We start from the raw sequence: 19417 nt of genomic DNA, 5'->3' as shown, positions 1-19417 counted from the left end.
AATACTGAAAAAATTAAATATTTTTAACAGTGTTAAACTTCCATGCAAATCCTAGATATTTAGTATGAGGCGCGAAAATCGACATGGTGATATGCAGAATGAACGTCATATTTAAACATATATGAGTTGGCTTTAATATAATGTTTTGCAATACGCATATCTTCAATCTTAACACTCCATAAATGTCTGTTAATTTCTCTCAAATCTCATATTAAACGTCGTTCGTTGTTTGACTGAATAGGAATAGTTAAAGGATTTACAACAAAGGAAATATCTGACGCTTCTACAATTAAACCTCTATCTAATAAATCAATAATAGCCGATCTAACAAAATCTGCATTATTCAAAGCTGATAAATTATTTGACAAACAAATCGATAATGAATTTGAATCGAAAGGTAAAATATAACCACTTCTTAGAGTATCTATAATAAATTTACACGCACCAATATCTATCCAAAATTGAATGTTTTTGCTAAGTCTACTCTTAACAATAATATCAGATTGACCTTTAGTGCATTTTCAAAATAATAATTCGTTAAATTGCAATGTGATTATCTACAGGTGAAAGTTCAAGATCATTTAAAGAATACTCATCTTTCAATAATCCATTGTGGCCTGGATTGGGCAGCTTGTTTACTACTGTTGACGTTCGGACAGTTGGACCTGCAGTGTGTGTAGGACCCACAAGAGTAGCATTGTCCCTTCTGCATTTTTCCACAGCATTAAAACTTTGTTGAAGGGAAATTTCGTTGAACCAAGAATGCCGAGGAACGAAGTTTGGAACCTGTCCTAAAAGAGACTGATTGTTTGCCTTAGATTTTGAACCGGTTCCTTTATCCTGCTAAGCCTTTACTTTCATATTGCAGACATCTGTATTGTCAGCTCTGATAATTCAGCTTCAATCTCAGAATCCCAGCCTCCCTCAGAAGCAATTTTAATGAGCTTGTTACGATGCTTCATTTTAACTATGATAGATTATAAAAAATCTCGTGCATAACCTACGTTTCCATTGTCTATAGCCCACAAAGTCTGATCAAGATGCTACAAATTTTCAGTATTAAAGTTAAATTGGATCTTTTTACATTCGTATTTCCATTTATACGTAGCGTCTGTTTTAAGATTCGTAACCTTGGATTTCATCAACTGGTTGGCACTCTGCAACTCTTCTCTTAATCCACCAAATTTTAACATCAATAGTTGCCTCATTATCTTTACTCTGTTAGTTTACAGTAGTTAAAACAGATATCTGGTTCACCTTCATTGTCCATGATTAAATTCAAATACACTTAAATCGATAAACACAGCTTTTAAAATTAACGTGACCGATCAAGTAGACACTGTCGTGCCGAATGATTTAATCACAAAATCACATAAAACACATAAACCTAAAAAGCCACTTATGGGTAGACAATTCAGAAGAAAATAATTTCATTCGAATTCTTAAACTCAGCCGACTGAAATCATATAAACATACTTACTATAATCAGTATTCCAGTCATCATATGCAGAATCTAGTCTTGTGCCATCATTCCAAATCCATGTTCCCTCAGATTCATTATCGGTTAGTCCAATCCAAATTCCGTTCCATTGATTAGAATTGTTAAACTTTACCCTTTTGATTGTAAAGATTCTATGCATTAATATAATAAACCTTCATATAGTATATGTTTACATAATTCAGAGGCATCGAACAAAGGAAAGGACAAATGAAACTTGTTTGTTTAAATCAATTGCCTCGCTAACAGTTCAAAAATAGGTTCGATAAAATAAGACTGATGTGGTATGATTGCCATTGAGACAACTACTTGTGAAAGACCAATGGACAAGACTACATCTCATAACAACTAGTTGACTTTCTTCTAGTTTGTTTTTTTTTTTTTCTAACCTCAGCTGTTCGATCGTTTTACTTGCTTTCATTTGTTACGACAGTTGTAATATATGGACCTGAGAACCAAATCTTTTAGGGGCGCCTGGTGTCATGTAGATGTTCTTTGAATGACGATTCTATCACATCTTCTTATTTATATTGAACGCTAACAAATATATGAGTGGGATGACTTTTTTGAAAGGCTTTCTTTTGAAAATTTAATTTTGATATAACTCATAGAAAAGTATATATGACAAAACAACTTACTGTTGAAGCAGCGTTTTCATAATATTGTTTTCTTCTTCTGTTTTCGGCATGATAACCTCGGCATTTTGATCATGACAGTATTTCTTTGCATTCAAAAAGTTACAAAATTTATGATACATTTTATAACATTTTAATCCATGAGATTCCCAACCAGTAGGACAAGGCAAAGTACCTATAAACACAAACAAATTATTAAACATATTGTACTGTTATCGTACTGTTTCATTTTGAGGTTCGTCATTCCTGATTAATTGTGTATATTCCATATTAGATAATATACCTGCAACCTTGATCAATAGTCTAGGTCGCATTCTAAATTAAAATATTACTTATACGTAAATGAATGACACTTTTAATTATTTTATTAGTTAAATACCAGTAAATCCTTATTCCTAAGTGATAATTTTTTTCTGTCAGAGAATTTACTTATATCATTATTTCGGGAAGAAAGTTTTCAAACTGATGTAATTGTTTTAGTCCTGTGCATGGATATACATGTTATGTTTCTTTATTCTACATTGGCTAGAGGTATCGGGAGAGTGTTGAGATTTCACAAAACATGCTTAACCCTGCCGCATTTTGGCGCCTGTCCCAAGTCAGGAGCCTCTGGCCTTTGTTAATCTTGTATGTTTTTTTTTAATTTTAGTTCATTTATATGTTTTGGAGTTTAGTGTGACGTCAATTTTCACTGAACAAGTACACAATTTTATTTAGGGGCCAGCTGAGGACCATCTCCAGGTGCGGGATTTTCTTGCTGTGTCGAAGACCCATTGGTGGCCTTCGGCTGTTGTCTGCTCTTTGGTCGGGTTGTTGTCTCTTTGACATATTCCCCATTTCCATTCTCAATTTTATCTTCTAATAGAATAAGTGTCTGCAAGTGTATTACTGAGTATTCACATTGTGTAACGTATTTGATAATCCCAATCAATTGACGATACTTCACCAAACCAACATTTTTACCCTCACGTGACCTAATCCATTGACACATGGTGATAGGGACATCAGCTCGAATCAAATTTGACTTGCCAGAATATACATTGTATGCTAGTTAAAATATTATTTAAACATAAAGCAATGTTTCTAATGTTCACCCTTACACAGTTTCTCATCAAATATTTGTTGAGTTTATTGACATCCACCATCTAATCCTATGCTCCGAACATGAGGTGAATACATCAGAGATTTCAAAATATGTTTTCAATTTGTGCTAATCAGCAATCCGTTTTCTATAAAATATTTTCTTTTCATTTGGTCCAAATTTAATACAGCTCACATATTCGATATACAAGTCTAATATTAATTGTATTATTGATTTGGTTAATATAGCTTATAACCTGTTCACAACAGGTAGGTAGGAGTGGGATTTCTAGTACGCTAAATAAGTTTATTCATTAAGATCCTAAAACTATTTATTTCAAAATGACACTAACAAATATTGTTAACAGCTAACACATTGACTTTATATGTATATTTACATTTTTATAAAGTCCTTTTTAGTACAATGTAATATTTCATTTGCGCGATAAAATTACATTCGCCAAATAACCTTACTTATTTTCGCAATCTTTCAGGTACTAGTAACATTAATCGTGGTAATGAAGATTAATGGTTCAATGTAAGTTGTTTTCCAAACACGAGGCTCGTTTACGACATTTTGATGACAGGGGAAATAAGTCCGTATGTTTGTGACACCAGGTACATATTTCCCATTGTATTGAAGAAAAGAGACAAACATTTTACAGACCTTCTAAAATTCAAACTGACCTATTTTCCATGCATTCATCATTTATCGTCCGTTTTAAATGTTCATAAAACATGACCAAGTATTGTCAGACCAATTTAGAACATATTCACACTTTCGAGTGACCTTACAAAATTATCCTTTCCCTTTGTAATATTGAAACCTTAATAAGAACTCATTTTTTATAATGAAGCGTTAACTAGGTTAATAAAAGGAATGTATAACATAAGTAATGATCATTTCAATGGATGGAATGAAATAGCACTAACATAATTTTGTGAGGACAAAACGGATAAATTGTTCAAACATTGAGTTTTTCTTCTACTTCATGTAAAATTTAATACTTATATACCTTAAATTTCTTGATTTTAAAAAGCACACAATATAATATAAATCAACTTTTTGAAATTTGTATATTTTTTGATAATTATAAAACTCACTCTATAAATATTTGAATTACAACAATTCAACATCAGATGCTTACTTTTTATTGATGAATGTACATGAATTGTGTTTTTTTTTTTTGGAAAAAAATCCTTTGCTTTATATATCAGCAGTCTGACATTGTTTTTTTGAAAGAAAAAAAAATTGACTCGAATGTCTGCTATCAAACTTGAATAAAAGATTATTTTACCTACATCTTTGCCCCCATTTCATTTTTTTATTTTTTATATATATGTACCATGATAAACATTTGCAAAGTTCAAAATGTTTTTATAATTCTATTCTCTTTCATCGTTAACCAGTAGGCTATTTTCCCAAGGAAAATGCCTCAGGAGATTGTACACTTGTTAGTGTAGTTATTAAGAGTTCACTTTCATAATTAATCTACAATGTAAAGCATTTTATAGTGCATGGTAAGCCGGGGAAAAGAAGGGAAAAAACTGACTTTTCATTGGACGAGAAGGGATGAGTATGTTCTAATTCATTTTGCAAGATTACTTTACAGTCTTGCAAAACCACTACATACTGATTAGAAAACATTTTTTTTTAAATTTCGAGATACTCATTTTCTCATCTAAATGTATATTATGATGTAATAAAAATAGGTTAACTGTAATGTGTATTCTGATTCTTAACTTTGTCTTTATCTAATTGCATTATATTTGAAACTGCAAGTATCAAATCTCTTGTTCTCGATTTTGTAATATACTAGTCAACAAAAGTAACGATATACAAGTTTGAACTCCAATTTATCATAAAATATGATGAATAGGAAAAAATGTTAAATTATCCAATGAAAACCATTCATTTGCAAAGCAAATGCATATGAATAAAAGAATCTGACCAAACTGGAAAGTGCGAAAATACCGAGTTATTGAACACAGGGGTCAAATTTATTTTGCGGATAATGATGACAAAAGTCGGACCTTAATTTCGAAGATGAGAATTAAGTATTCAAATATCAGCAAAGGCATTCAAAATTTTAAGCAGACCATGTTTAAGTTTAAAGTTTTAAGTTCTTATATCGATTTTTAAATTATTGGGTGAAAATACGATTTTTGAAATAACAAAAATTGCAACCAAAAAATTCGCATATTTGCCTTAAATCTATGGTTTTGATCATAAAATAACACTCTGTAAATATAAGACCAATTGGGCAATTATTTACCTTGGTACAGTGTATCCAATTTTCATTATATATGATAAATATGTTGCCTTGTATCGTTTCTGTTGTTGACTAGTATATAAACTTTACTTAAGTCTGTAATTGAGTCTGAAACGTAAACCCAACAGTGGAAGAATTAGATTTTTATGCTGACAAACTTTTGTCCCTCAACTGGATTTGAACTCACACCTTTGATACACTAAAGCACTAATCGCAATATATTTATATTTTGGACATCTTATTAATAACGTTCAACTTGAGTCATTTCTGCAATTTTGACCTATGCTAGATTATTCTTCGCTTATTTGGCAAATTCATATTCTCCTTAGATATTTTCAATCATTTAGGTTTTGATAATACCATAACAGATATCATATTTGTCTCAGTTCCTGATGGTCACATGTACATGAGGGTATTCCAACAAGAATATACAATATATGTGGTTGTCGGGTAAATGCGGATTGCGGATTAAGAAGCTGGATGTCAAACTTGAATTAACAGACTAAGGCTAATTGAACACGGATATGTATTTTTTCTTCAACTATATGTTTATTCTCTATTCTTTATTTTCATTTAAACTAAGCTACATACGTTTTGTGACAAATTACAAAAAAAAACATCAGATGTATTTGAACGCATTTTGTAAATAAACAAATATAAGATCAGGAAAATATATCAAGTATTCCTTTAGAACGATTTTAATATAGGAACTTTTTTTTACTTGAAATTGTGTTTAAGGGTTTAAAATACAGTTACTTATTTTCTGATAAAAAAGTAAAATTTAGGGTATTATCATAATAATTCTTTATTTTATTTAAAATAAACATTTAACACTTTCTCTGATTAATTTGCACTTTTCATCGTGTTCATGATTGCAAATCCGGCACACCGTTTTTAAGGTATGTCTAAGGGATTATTTCCGAAAAAATAATTCACATTAGAACTTTGTTAACCCTCTAGGATTATTAAAAAATAGTTATTTTGATGAATACAAATAATTCATTGAAGTTTCGTATGCATATATCAGGATAAAAAATCCCGTCCAGCAATTTGGTCTAGTACATTTTGTAATACGCACACTGATTGTGTGTATCGCAACACATAATTTCTTCCTGAAAATGCAAGTCATATTATGAGTAAGATTGAATATTTTTTGCTTGCTGTAAAGTGCTGTGTATTATTTGCAAATTCAAAATGATAAGATTCAAACTATATGTTATGCAACTAAATCACCAATGACATGGAGAACACTTTTGCCTCTGCGTGTACATTTATAACGTTGGTTTTTTAATCATTCTAATTCCTTTTCGTCCGAGCTTTCATCGTGGGGGAATTATGCAGAATACAGGATTCATCCATCAAATATACATGAAGTACGTTACATTTGACTTTCAAATTGGTTCAAGATAATAAAAGGTGAACTGGTAGGTCTTGTGTGTATCATTCCCTAAGGATCGTTTTGGCTTTTTATCTCAAAACGGTATTATTTGATTTGCCTGAGCGTTTGGCGATTCTTCCTTTTTTTGATTTCATGAGGATAAATTCAGAAACGTGGAGTGAATTCGGAACGCTTTACGTTGATTATATAATGAAATGTATGTTTCAGAAATGTACACAAGTCTACATTCGGTTTTAACGCCCGTGGACACAGTAAAAGACGAAAACTGCATATGTACGTCTTTGTTCATATTTATATCATAATGAATGTTCTCCCCTAATAATGCATCTAATAATTGCCACTGAACGTCAAACAACCAACTATTAATTCATCCATCTTATCCTAAGATTGGTGATAATTTGTATATCAACTAAATGAAACAACTGTAGATTTACACTATAATAGTTAGAAGGCCGAAATTATTGATCACATAAATCACTCATTCACATCTCTACGTCACGATCCCCTCACAAAACAACACTTTATAAATTTCATGCATCCGTAATGCTTTTCTGGATTTACTTTCATCAGGAACGCTCAAAGCTGAATATTTGAAAGCCAAAGAATGTATAAAAAAAAGAAAAAAGTGAAGACCTATTTGCCCAATAATGGACTTACTTATATACATTCGCCACATTCTTTATGTGCCTGCCCAAAGTCATGAGCATGAATAGTTGTCACATTGGCAATCCTTCCACAACAGTATTTCAGCTGTGAAGATTTGTAAATCCTAAAATAAATCATATGTCCTTCGTGCAATGCCCGCGGGAAGTACAATTATTACTATAATACAATACAAACCATTATCAGAAAATCGGTATAAAAAAGTGTCTGCTATTATTAAAATCAAGTATAAAAAATAATTTTCCCTCTTTCGTATCTCTGATTTTTTTTTTTTTTTATATAAAAATGTCCATCAAAGATTACTGATTTATTATTTTTTTAGCTTTCCCACGGTTTGAAGAAGATCCATCTTACTGCATCAATGAGCTCTTCACTATGTTATATATGTAAATGTAATAAACGTGCAAATAAACTCGTTGCACTACTGGAACAATGCCCTGTAGATTGGCCGTGAATATGTCCGTAAAAATGCTGGTGATTTTTACAGTGTTTGTCACGGTTAATTTACGGTGGGCCGTGAAACTTATCCGTTACAATGCCGTGGAATGACTGTCGTGAAAAGGCTGTGAAAAGTTGGTGAAAAGGCCGTGAAGAGGTGCCACCTGAAAACTTGGGTGAAAAGACCGTAGAAACCCTGTGAAAAAAAATGTACACCGTGAAAAAGTCGTGATAATGCATTATGTGCCCATTGTGAAAAAACCGTGAAATGTAGATATAATACAGTATATGCCTTTATTTGTCATGAAAAGGCCGTGAAATGGTGCCAGCTGAAAACTTGGGTAAAGAGACCGTAGAAACCCTGTGATAAACAAAATTGTACACCGTGAAAAAGTCGTGATAAATTATGTGCCCATTGTGAAAATACCACGAAATGTACATCTACTACTGTGATAAACAGCCATTCACTGATTGTGAAAACTCCTGTAAAATGTTAAATGTATCTTTCAGGCCATAATTTAACAAAAAATTTAAATGCTGTTTCATTCAAGTGAAGTGAAATGCCTGAAAACCTAGTGTAAACATCTACAGACAACTTATTTAAGTACAATGCAAGTGAGACTATGAAAAACCATATTAAAATGCTGTATTTTTTTTAGTAATAATTGTGACAAAGAATAAAAATATTAATTTTAATAGAACTGTAGTAATTATGTAAAGAAAACATAAAAGCACACAAATGTCAATGTGATTAAGTAGCTACAGTCAGCTGTAACATGTATTGTAGAAATTTTGTACATCTCTTGGGACTGATTTTACCACTGCAGCAATATTTGTCTAATGTAATCCTTCACTTCACTGCCCTTTTGAATAACTATTTCAGAAAAACATTTATAGAAGTTCCTGTTAATTCCCAGGAAATACTTTTAACGGAAAAGCTCTTCTTTCCAACTGGATTCCTGGACTATTTTATATAAAGACTGCTATATCCTTTTGCTCTTCATTCCTAGAATAAATAAAGAAACATAACATATATTATACATGTGTATAAAAAAACTATTTATATATTCAAATTAATTTTTGGCATTTATGTACATACATGTACTTAAAACAGCTACAATATTATTCCATGCAATACAGGACTTCACGGTTAATGACCCCATATTGAACAGGGGCAGATTTTCGTACTGGAGGTGAAAATGGTATGAAAAATACTGAAAAACATCATTGAAACAGAACAGCCACTTGGAAACATGCATAGGTTTTCCCATATTTTCATACCATTTTCCAGAAAATCTGCCCCCTATCCAATATGGCATCATTACTTAACAAAGTTCTGTATTGTCAACTTATATTATTTTTTTTAGATTTTTTTAAAGACTTAAGACACTTTTAAGAAAGACTATTAAATTTAAAGGTTTCTTTGAAGTAATAATATGTATGGCTAAAGCCAAACTTGTCTAGACTAAATGGCCGTAATGAGTCACAGCTATTTATTTTACAGGGGGCCAGGGGCGTACCAACTTTTACTCAGTCTTTACGCTTAACCACAAGTCCTACGGCCATGGCTTGTACAATTGCTCGGGGGCTTGTTAAATTCTTCTCTACAAGCCAAAAGAAACCAACTAAAGTTTTCATAAAACTGAGCCTTGGGCTTGTGGACTAGAAAGTTTATCGTGAAGGCTGTTTACTGCAGGCACATTCGCCATACCAATTATTTTTTAAACACCTCATTGCCATACCAATTATTCTTATGATATGGCACAAACCCTTCTAGAAAGGACATTTTACCGTACAAATATTAAATACTTTCCCTGCTACGCCTCTGATTAATCCCTTTTGAACTCTGTGTCCCGACGGCCAAGTCAGAAAATACTTAAATAGCTCCCAACACATTCAAAGGGGGTTACGCCTCTGTCTCTGATTATCAAGTGAACTCCATTTCAGAGATACTTATGGCTTTTATAATCATTTCCAATTATCTATGTCTATGTCTACGTAGTGTACTGTACATAAATGTCTTTTTTTTATGTGGCCAGTGTGAGGAAAAAGGATCCGGTAAGTCTTAGAAAACATTAACCGATATGATTAAAGGAATCAAGTGCAACAGACTCAAATATAAGTGAATATATCACATGCATGTTTGCGCGGTTTCTGCAAATTCAGTGAAAATCAGTTCAATGGAAATGCTCACAAACGTCATCAACATTTTGGTGATATGATGCATAAATGAAAAAAATATTAATAACTTAACTTACCTCAAACTTGCTGTCACTCGTCTTGCATCTATAAAGTAAATATTAATCGACCATCGGCGTCTTTCCCAACCTTGCGGAAATGTTACAATTACTCTTAAAGAAACACAAATCCGGATACGGTCTGATATTCCGGGAAGTTCTCGTTTTTACATGTTTCGGTTCCAATTAAAATTAATGTTTACATTGTTTATAATAATGTACAGACGAGAAGCAAAATACTTTTCTTTGAATACAAAATATTTATTGACACAAAGTCATTAATTATAACAATGAATCGTTCCATTTAAAAGTCAGTTCTGTACAGTAGTATTGCATATAATAATATATAAACAGACATATATTAATAATGAAAAGTTTATAGGATATTTAGAAAAATGTGATTGGAAATAATTAAACCATATTACAATAATCACATGGGATGTTTTAAATCTGAATTAGGATAAGAAAAAATTGACATGAAAAAATATTACGACCTTTTCACTGGTTTCAACAACCATTGAAAAGGCCGTGATATTTTTTATTAAGCATGAAAGGACAAATTATCACGGCCTTTTCACGGGATATTGAAATTTCACGGTCTTTTTCTAACATCAAATATTTTTCACGGCCTTTTGAAATTTTTTTTTTACAAAAGTCACGGGGTATTTTCACGGGGTTTTCACGGCCCTGTGATATTTCACAGACATTTCACGGCCTTTTCATAGGCTGTTGTTGCAGTAGTGTTGAACACCATTTACCTTTCTTTCAAATGTTTGGCTTTGAGTGTTCATGATAAAGGTTAATCCAGAAAAGAGCACTGGACGCACGACATTTGTGTTATGTTATTTTCAGTGCTAGTAATGGGTCGTACCAATCCTGGTAGACTTTAGGTCTCCGATGATATTATGAGCTCAATAGTCGGTGCTCCGGTAGTGACATGATTAATTACTTATTTTTCTAAAAATATCGTTGATAATTTAAGAATAACTGAGAAAACTACAGTTCCAACTCCCTCGGGCAAAGTTGACCTTAGAAGAATATGGCTTTTCTTTTGATGTCCCATTTGATTACATAGCTCTAAACGTTCCACGTATTTATACATCACTGGCTTTCAAATGCTGGATTATTCCTAATGAAGATAAATCCGGAGAGCCCTTCAGACGCACGAAAATTAGTGTTGATGCATATAAAATTTATTTTTCGGGGTTTCGTTTGTACGTTAATCGGGTCGTTATGTTTCTAGCTTGAAATTTTTAAATTGGTCATGTCGCAGCATTTTATCATGTTTATAGCTTTTTTTGCCATGGGTTTTTTATTGTTGAATACCGTATGGTGACCTATGATGAAAAGTTATCTCATTTGCAATCATATCACATTTTCTTATTTTCATTACATTTGATAAAAGATGCATAAGTGTTGTCTACTCGTCAGATTAATATCAAAATAGGACAAATTACAGGTTACCGCATGTTCTTCAATATGAGCAAACTTGCTAACGTGTAACAAGATGTGTACAATTAAAAAAAGAAAATTTGCGGCTGATTTATTGGAATGTTTATTTTTTGTTAGGTGCGTTTTTGATTTTTGATAAACAATTAACATACTCCTTTAGCTAGTATCCCATATCAATTATGTTCCATATTTAAGGGCAGATTGGTTATTCATCCTGTATTAATTGCGGTTAATTGTTATTGTCATATATGGAATGCAAAATGTCTAAGTTTTGATTTTGAACATGGACATCTACCAATTGAATACACGTTTAAAAACCATTGTCAACGGTCAATTGCATTTTGCATTAATAAAACAGGTCAAAAGATTGGATCTTTGTTGCAATTTCTAAACTGTATTTGTACATATAGTATATATCAGTACAAATAGTTTATCTGTATTTTACATATAGTAATATTCTAGATATTTTTATACAGAAGTTCCATCTGATTAAAATTTGCAGCCAAAAGATAACACACATATGTTACAAAAGTTATTGTAATTCATTTTATGTAAAATAGAGGGAAACTTCATATTGTAAATTGCAAATGGAAGGAGACAATAATTAATGCACTCAACATGATTATTGAACTAACTTGGCTGTGATCCTATCACCAGCTGGAACATAGAAATTACCAACAGTGTTACAAAATATTGCATCCTAAAAGAATACAGAAACAACACATATTACTCATTTAGACACAAAAATACAAAGTGCTATTAAACTGAATCAGATATTGGAAATTTTAATTATTGAAATATAATGATAGTTACATCTATTCTGACTTTGAAGTGTAATTTCTCCGTATCGTTGCACAGATCGATGTTAGTAACTACCTCAATGATTAAGACAGACTTCAGCATTCAACATTCAATTTTACCTAGGTTTAATATATACGGATAAGATCTAATGTAATTTTCGTAACATTTTGGTATTCAATATCCTATTACAACATTCAAACAGATTCAATATTCGATTTTCAACGTTCTACATTATATTTTCAATATTCATATTCGTTTTTGGCATTTTACTGTCAAATTTTAAACATTCAACATTCGATTTCATTATTTCACATCAACATTAAAATTCTAATATTCAACAATTAATTTTTAACATTCAACATTTGATTTCATTATTTCACATCAACATTAAAATTCTAATATTCAACAGTTAATTTTCATAAGTCAACATTTATTCGATTTCTTTGTTCAACATCAACATTTAAATTTTCAACATTCAATTTTTATTATTCATATTTTATATTCTTCATTCGATTCATTATCCGACATTCAAAATGTTCAAACATAATAATTTAATCATTCAACATTTAACACTAAATATTTTGTTTGAACTTACGTGTTTTCGACATCAATTTTGATGATTTGATTTCAATATTATACATTTTTTTCAGCATTCTTTTTTCAACATTCAATGTTAACATTAATCCTTCAATTTCATAATTACAGGGGAATGTCAAATTCATGTTCACCGATTTGACTCAAATTCTCATATTTGATTTACAACATACTAAAACGTACATAGAAATTAAAAAATTACTAAAATAAACAATAAACAATGCATGGACTCGATAATATGTATCAGCATTTCGTGTCTATTTTAGTCTAGATATGAACATATTAACCTTTGAGATGAACTCCGAAGACTTCCGACGGTCATATAACCCGACATAAACATAAGTATAAACATAAATATAAATAGATAGCGAGAACGTGCAAGTGGATTTTTCTAGTTTTGATTTAATATTATAGGTTTAAAATATGTAAATCATTGTTTTTACCTGTATAAGATTGATTTTTGGTGGATCGAATCAGTCAACCAAATGGTTCACCCTTGTTTAACTTTTAATGTCGCTATTATTTTCCTTGTAATAGCTAAACACACATAGTAAATACGCAACCCATCTCTAATTAAGGGGTTGAATTAAAGGTCACATTTATACGGATTCAATGAGGTGAAAAAGTTAACTTGAAAGTCGATAATACATCGGCGATGCTTTTTAGCTTATTTAGACAAATTTGGACAAAACAGAATGCTTTTTTCAAATTTTCGCTTTTATTAATACTAAATCGTAGCTAATACCATTTAATCCTCAGTTTCAACCTACGATTACAATTACAACATTCAAAATTCCATTTGGACAAATTCCAACGTTCGATGTTCAACATTCAACATTTAGCAGTCGATTCAAACATTCAACATACAAATATTCAACCTTCAATTTTTAACATTCAACATTCAATTTTCATCATTCTAATTCAATATCAAACCTTCGATTTCGACATTAAACCTTCAATTTCAACATTAAAGCTTCGATTCTAACATTAAATCTTCGATTTCAACATTTGATTACATTCCATTTGAAAAATTTCCAAATATAGATTTTCAACATTCAACATTCAGCATTCAAATAGAAACTTCATCATTCAATGTTTAATATTCAATATTCTATTTTCAAGATTCAACATACTATTTTCAACATGCCACATGGGATTTTCAACTTTTTGAGCTTATTTTGACAAATATGGGCAGAAATGACTACTTATAACAATAATAATGAAATAAACTCTGTTTTTATTAGTACTTGATACGAAAAGAATCGTATTTTAAACTGTTGTCTAAATCGAAGCTTATACCCCTTTAAATCCTCGATTTCAAATTACGATTACTTTTTCAACATTCAACATTCAACATTCCATTTGAACAAATTCCAACGTTCAATTTTCAACATTCAACATTCAGCATTCGATTCGAAACTTCAACATTTAAATATTCAGTTTTTAACAGTCAACATTCAATTTTGAACATTCTATATTCAGCATTCTAATTATAACATTAAAGCTGCGATTTCAACATTAATTCTTCGATTTCAACTTTTGATTACAATTTCAACATTCAATATTCAGCATTCGATTCGAAACTTCAACATTTAAATATTCAACCTTCAATTTTTAACAGTCAACATTCAATTTTGAACATTCTATATTCAGCATTCTTATTATAACATTAAAGCTGCGATTTTAACATTAAAGCTGCGATTTTAACATTAAATCTTCGATTTCAACATTCGATTACATTCCATTTGAAAAATTTCCAAATATAGATTTTCAACATTCAACATTCAGCATTCGAATAGAAACTTCATCATTCAATGTTTAATATTCAATATTCTATTTTCAAGATTCAAGATTCTATTTGCAACATGCCACATGGGATTTTCAACTTTTTGAGCTTATTTTGACAAATATGGGCAGAAATGACAACTTACAACAATAATAATGAAATAAACTCTGCTTTTATTAGTACTTGATACAAAAAGAATCGTATTTTAAACTGTTGTCTAAATCGTAGCTAATACCCCTTTAAATCCTCGATTTCAAATTACGATTACTATTTTAACATTCAACATTCAACAATCCATTTGAACAAATTCCAACGTTCAATTTTCATCATTTAACATTGAGCATTCGAATCGAAACTTCAACATTTAAATATTCAACCTTCAATTTTTAACAGTCAACATTCAATTTTGAACATTCTATATTCAGCATTTTAATTATAACATTAAAGCTGCGATTTCAACATTAATTCTTCGATTTCAACTTTTGATTACAATTTCAACATTCAATATTCCATTTGAAAAAATTTCAATGTTTCATTTTCAACATTCAACATTCCGCATTCGAATCAAAACTTCAACATTCAATGTTTAACATTCAACATTCTTTTTTTTCAACATTAAAAATTATATTATCATTATTCCACATGGGATTTTCAGCTATCAACATTTTTTTATAATACACAATAGTCGATTTCAATATATACCATTCGTTTTCGACGTTCAACTTTGACATTTCATCTTTCAATTTTCAAAAAGGCAATATACAACGTTTGATCTCAATACACAATTTTCAACAACATTTGAGTATTATCATCAACATTCAACATTCGATTTATAGGTTTCATGACGTGTGAGAATTGGATATCGCTTAAAATCATCTAGAGTTTTTCGATTTCAATATAATAATAAACGAGCACGAGCCATCGGCGAATTTATTACTATTTAGACAAAATAACGAGAGTTGATATCAAAAAGTAAAATAACAAAAATACGGAACTCCAAGGAAATTTCAAAACGGAAAGTCCCTTATCAAATGGTAAAATCAAAAGCTCAAACACATCAAGCGAATGGAAAACGATATCTAATTCTCACGAGTTGTTACGTCTATGTCTCTGATAGTCAACACTCTCATTGTGTTAATTAAAAATTCCGCAAATCGTTGATCTAGTCTTTTGCACATACCAGTATGACGTAATATGTCTTGTTCCGGCGTCAGAAAATACTTAAATAGCTCCCGACACATTCAAAGGGGGTTACGCCTCTGTCTCTGATTATCAAGTGAACTCCATTTCAGAGATACTTATGGCTATTATAATCATTTCCAATTATCTATGTCTATGTCTACGTAGTGTACTGTACATAAATGTCTTTTTTTTATGTGGCCAGTGTGGGGAAAAAGGATCCGGTAAGTCTTAGAAAACATTAACCGATATGATTAAAGGAATCAAGTGCAACAGACTCAAATATAAGTGAATATATCACATGCATGTTTGCGCGGGTTCTGGAAATTCAGTGAAAATCTGTTCAATGGAAATGCTCACAAACGTCATCAACATTTTGGTGATATGATGCATAAATGAATAAAATATTAATAACTTAACTTACCTCAAACTTGCTGTCACTCGTTTTGCATCTATAAAGTAAATATTAATCGACCTTCGGCGTCTTTCCCAACCTTGCGGAAATGTTACAATTACTCTTAAAGAAACACGAATCCGGATACGGTCTGATATTCCGGGAAGTTCTCGTTTTTACATGTTTCGGTTCCAATTAAAATTAATGTTTACATTGTTTATAATAATGTACAGACGAGAAGCAAAATACTTTTCTTTAAATACAAAATATTTATTGGCACAAAGTCATTAATTATAACAATGAATGGTTCCATTTAAAAGTCAGTCCTGTACAGTAGTATTGCATATAATAATATATAAACAGACATATATTAATAATGAAAAGTTTATAGGATATTTAGAAAAATGTGAGTGGAAATAATTAGACCATATTACAATAATCACATGGGATGTTTTAAATCTGAATTAGGATAAGAAAAAATTGACATGAAAAAATATTACGACCTTTTCACTGATTTCAACAACCATTGAAAAGGCCGTGATATTTTTTATTAAGCATGAAAGGACAAATTATCACGGCCTTTTCACGGGATATTGAAATTTCACGGTCTTTTTCTAACATCAAACATTTTTCACGGCCTTTTGAAATTTTTTTTTTACAAAAGTCACGGGGTATTTTCACGGGGTTTTCACGGCCCTGTGATATTTCACAGACATTTCACGGCCTTTTCACGGGCTGTTGTTACCGTAGTGTTGAACACCATTTACCTTTCTTTCACATGTTTGGCTTTGAGTGTTCATGATAAAGGTTAATCCAGAAAAGAGCACTGGACGCACGACATTTGTGTTATGTTATTTTCAGTGCTAGTAATGGGTCGTACTAATCCTGGTAGACTTTAGGTCTCCGATGATATTATGAGCTCAATAGTCGGTGCTCCGGTAGTGACATGATTAATTACTTATTTTTCTAAAAATATCGTTGATAATTTAAGAATAACTGAGAAAACTACGGTTCCAACTCCCTCGGGCAAAGTTGACCTTAGAAGAATATGGCTTTTCTTTTGATGTCCCATTTGGTTACATAGCTCTAAATGTTCCACGTATTTATACATCACTGGCTTTCAAATGCTGGAGTATTCCTAATGAAGATAAATCCGGAGAGCCCTTCAGACGCACGAAAATTAGTGTTGATGCATATAAAATTTATTTTTCGGGGTTTCGTTTGTACGTTAATCGGGTCGTTATGTTTCTAGCTTGAAATTTTTAAATTGGTCATGTCGGAGCATTTTATCATGTTTATAGCTTTTTTTTTGCCATGGGTTTTTTATTGTTGAATACCGTATGGTGACCTATGATGAAAAGTTATCTCATTTGCAATCATATCACATTTTCTTATTTTCATTACATTTGATAAAAGATGCATAAGTGTTGTCTACTCCTCAGATTAATATCAAAATATGAAAAATTACAGGTTACCGTATGTTCTTCAATATGAGCAAACTTGCTAACGTGTAACAAGATGTGTACAATTAAAAAAAGAAAATTTGCGGCTGATTTATTGGAATGTTTATTTTTTGTTAGGTGCGTTTTTGATTTTTGATAAACAATTAACATACTCCTTTAGCTAGTAGCCCATATCAATTATGTTCCATATTTAAGGGCAGATTGGTTATTCATCCTGTATTAATTGCAGTTAATTGTTATTGTCATATATGGAATGCAAAATGTCTAAGTTTTGATTTTGAACATGGACATCTAACAATTGAATACACATTTGAAAACCATTGTGAACGGTCAATTGCATTTTGCATTAATAAAACAGGTCAAAAGATTGGATCCTTGTTGCAATTTCTAAACTGTATTTTTACATATAGTATATATCAGTACAAATAGTTTATCTGTATTTTACATAATTATAGTAATATTCTAGATATTTTTATACGGAAGTTCCATCTGATTAAAATTTGCAGCCAAAAGAGAACACACATATGTTACAAAAGTTATTGTAATTCATTTTATGTAAAATAGAGGGAAACTTCATATAATTGTAAATTGCAAATCAAAGGAGACAATAATTAATGCACTCAACATGATTATTGAACTTACTTGGCTGTGATCCTATCACCAGCTGGAACATAGAAATTACCAACAGTGTTACAAAATATTGCATTCTAAAAGAATACAGAAACAACACATATTACTCATTTAGACACAAAAATACGAAGTGCTATTAAACTGAATCAGATAATGGAAATTTTAATTATTGAAATATAATGATAGTTACATCTATTCTGACTTTGAAATGTAATTTCTCCGTATCGTTGCACATATCGATGTTAGTAACTACCTCAATGATTAAGACAGACTTCAGCATTCAACATTCAATTTTACCTAGGTTTAATATATACGGACAAGACCTCATGTAATTTTCGTAACATTTTGGTATTCAATATCCTATTACAACATTCAAACAGATTCAATACTCGAATTTTAACGTTCTACATTATATTTTCAATATTCATATTCGTTTTTGGCATTTTACTGTCAAATTTTAAACATTCAACATTCGATTTCATTATTTCACATCAACATTAAAAATTCTAATATTCAACAATTAATTTTTAACATTCAACATTTGATTTCATTATTTCACATCAACATTAAAATTCTAATATTCAACAATTATAATTTTCATAATTCAACAATTATAATTTTCATAATTCAACATTTATTCGATTTCTTTGTTCAACATCAACATTTAAATTTTCAACATTCAATTTTTATTATTCATCTTTTATATTCTTCATTCGATTCATTATCTGACATCCAAAATGTTCAAACATAGTAATTTAATCATTCAACATTTAACACTAAATATTTTGTTTGAACTTACGTGTTTTTGACATCCATTTTAATGATTTGATTTCAATATTATACATTTTTTTCAGCATTCTTTTTTCAACATTCAATGTTAACATTAATCCTTCAA

General features: G+C 30.7%; 1 protein-coding gene across 3 annotated transcripts in view; it reads right to left on the bottom strand.

The window, feature by feature from the left end:
• The window catches only part of LOC127714840 (uncharacterized), a 41246-nt gene extending 28837 nt beyond the window's left edge, over nt 1-12409 (bottom strand). For all 3 annotated transcript variants that reach the window (XM_052220873.1, XM_052220872.1, XM_052220874.1), the window contains exons 1-3: nt 12311-12409; nt 2137-2308; nt 1481-1614 (exon numbers count right to left, since the gene is read on the bottom strand). In XM_052220873.1, the coding sequence (XP_052076833.1) occupies nt 1481-1614; nt 2137-2308; nt 12311-12374 (370 nt within the window). In that variant the 5' untranslated portion in view covers nt 12375-12409. The remainder of the gene's footprint in view (nt 1-1480; nt 1615-2136; nt 2309-12310) is intronic.
• Between the last annotated feature and the right edge of the window lie 7008 nt (nt 12410-19417).

This window comes from Mytilus californianus, unplaced genomic scaffold, assembly GCF_021869535.1.
Source record: "Mytilus californianus isolate M0D057914Y unplaced genomic scaffold, xbMytCali1.0.p SCAF_9, whole genome shotgun sequence".
NCBI classification, from domain to species: domain Eukaryota; kingdom Metazoa; phylum Mollusca; class Bivalvia; order Mytilida; family Mytilidae; genus Mytilus; species Mytilus californianus.
This window is presented reverse-complemented; position numbering and strand designations above follow the sequence as displayed.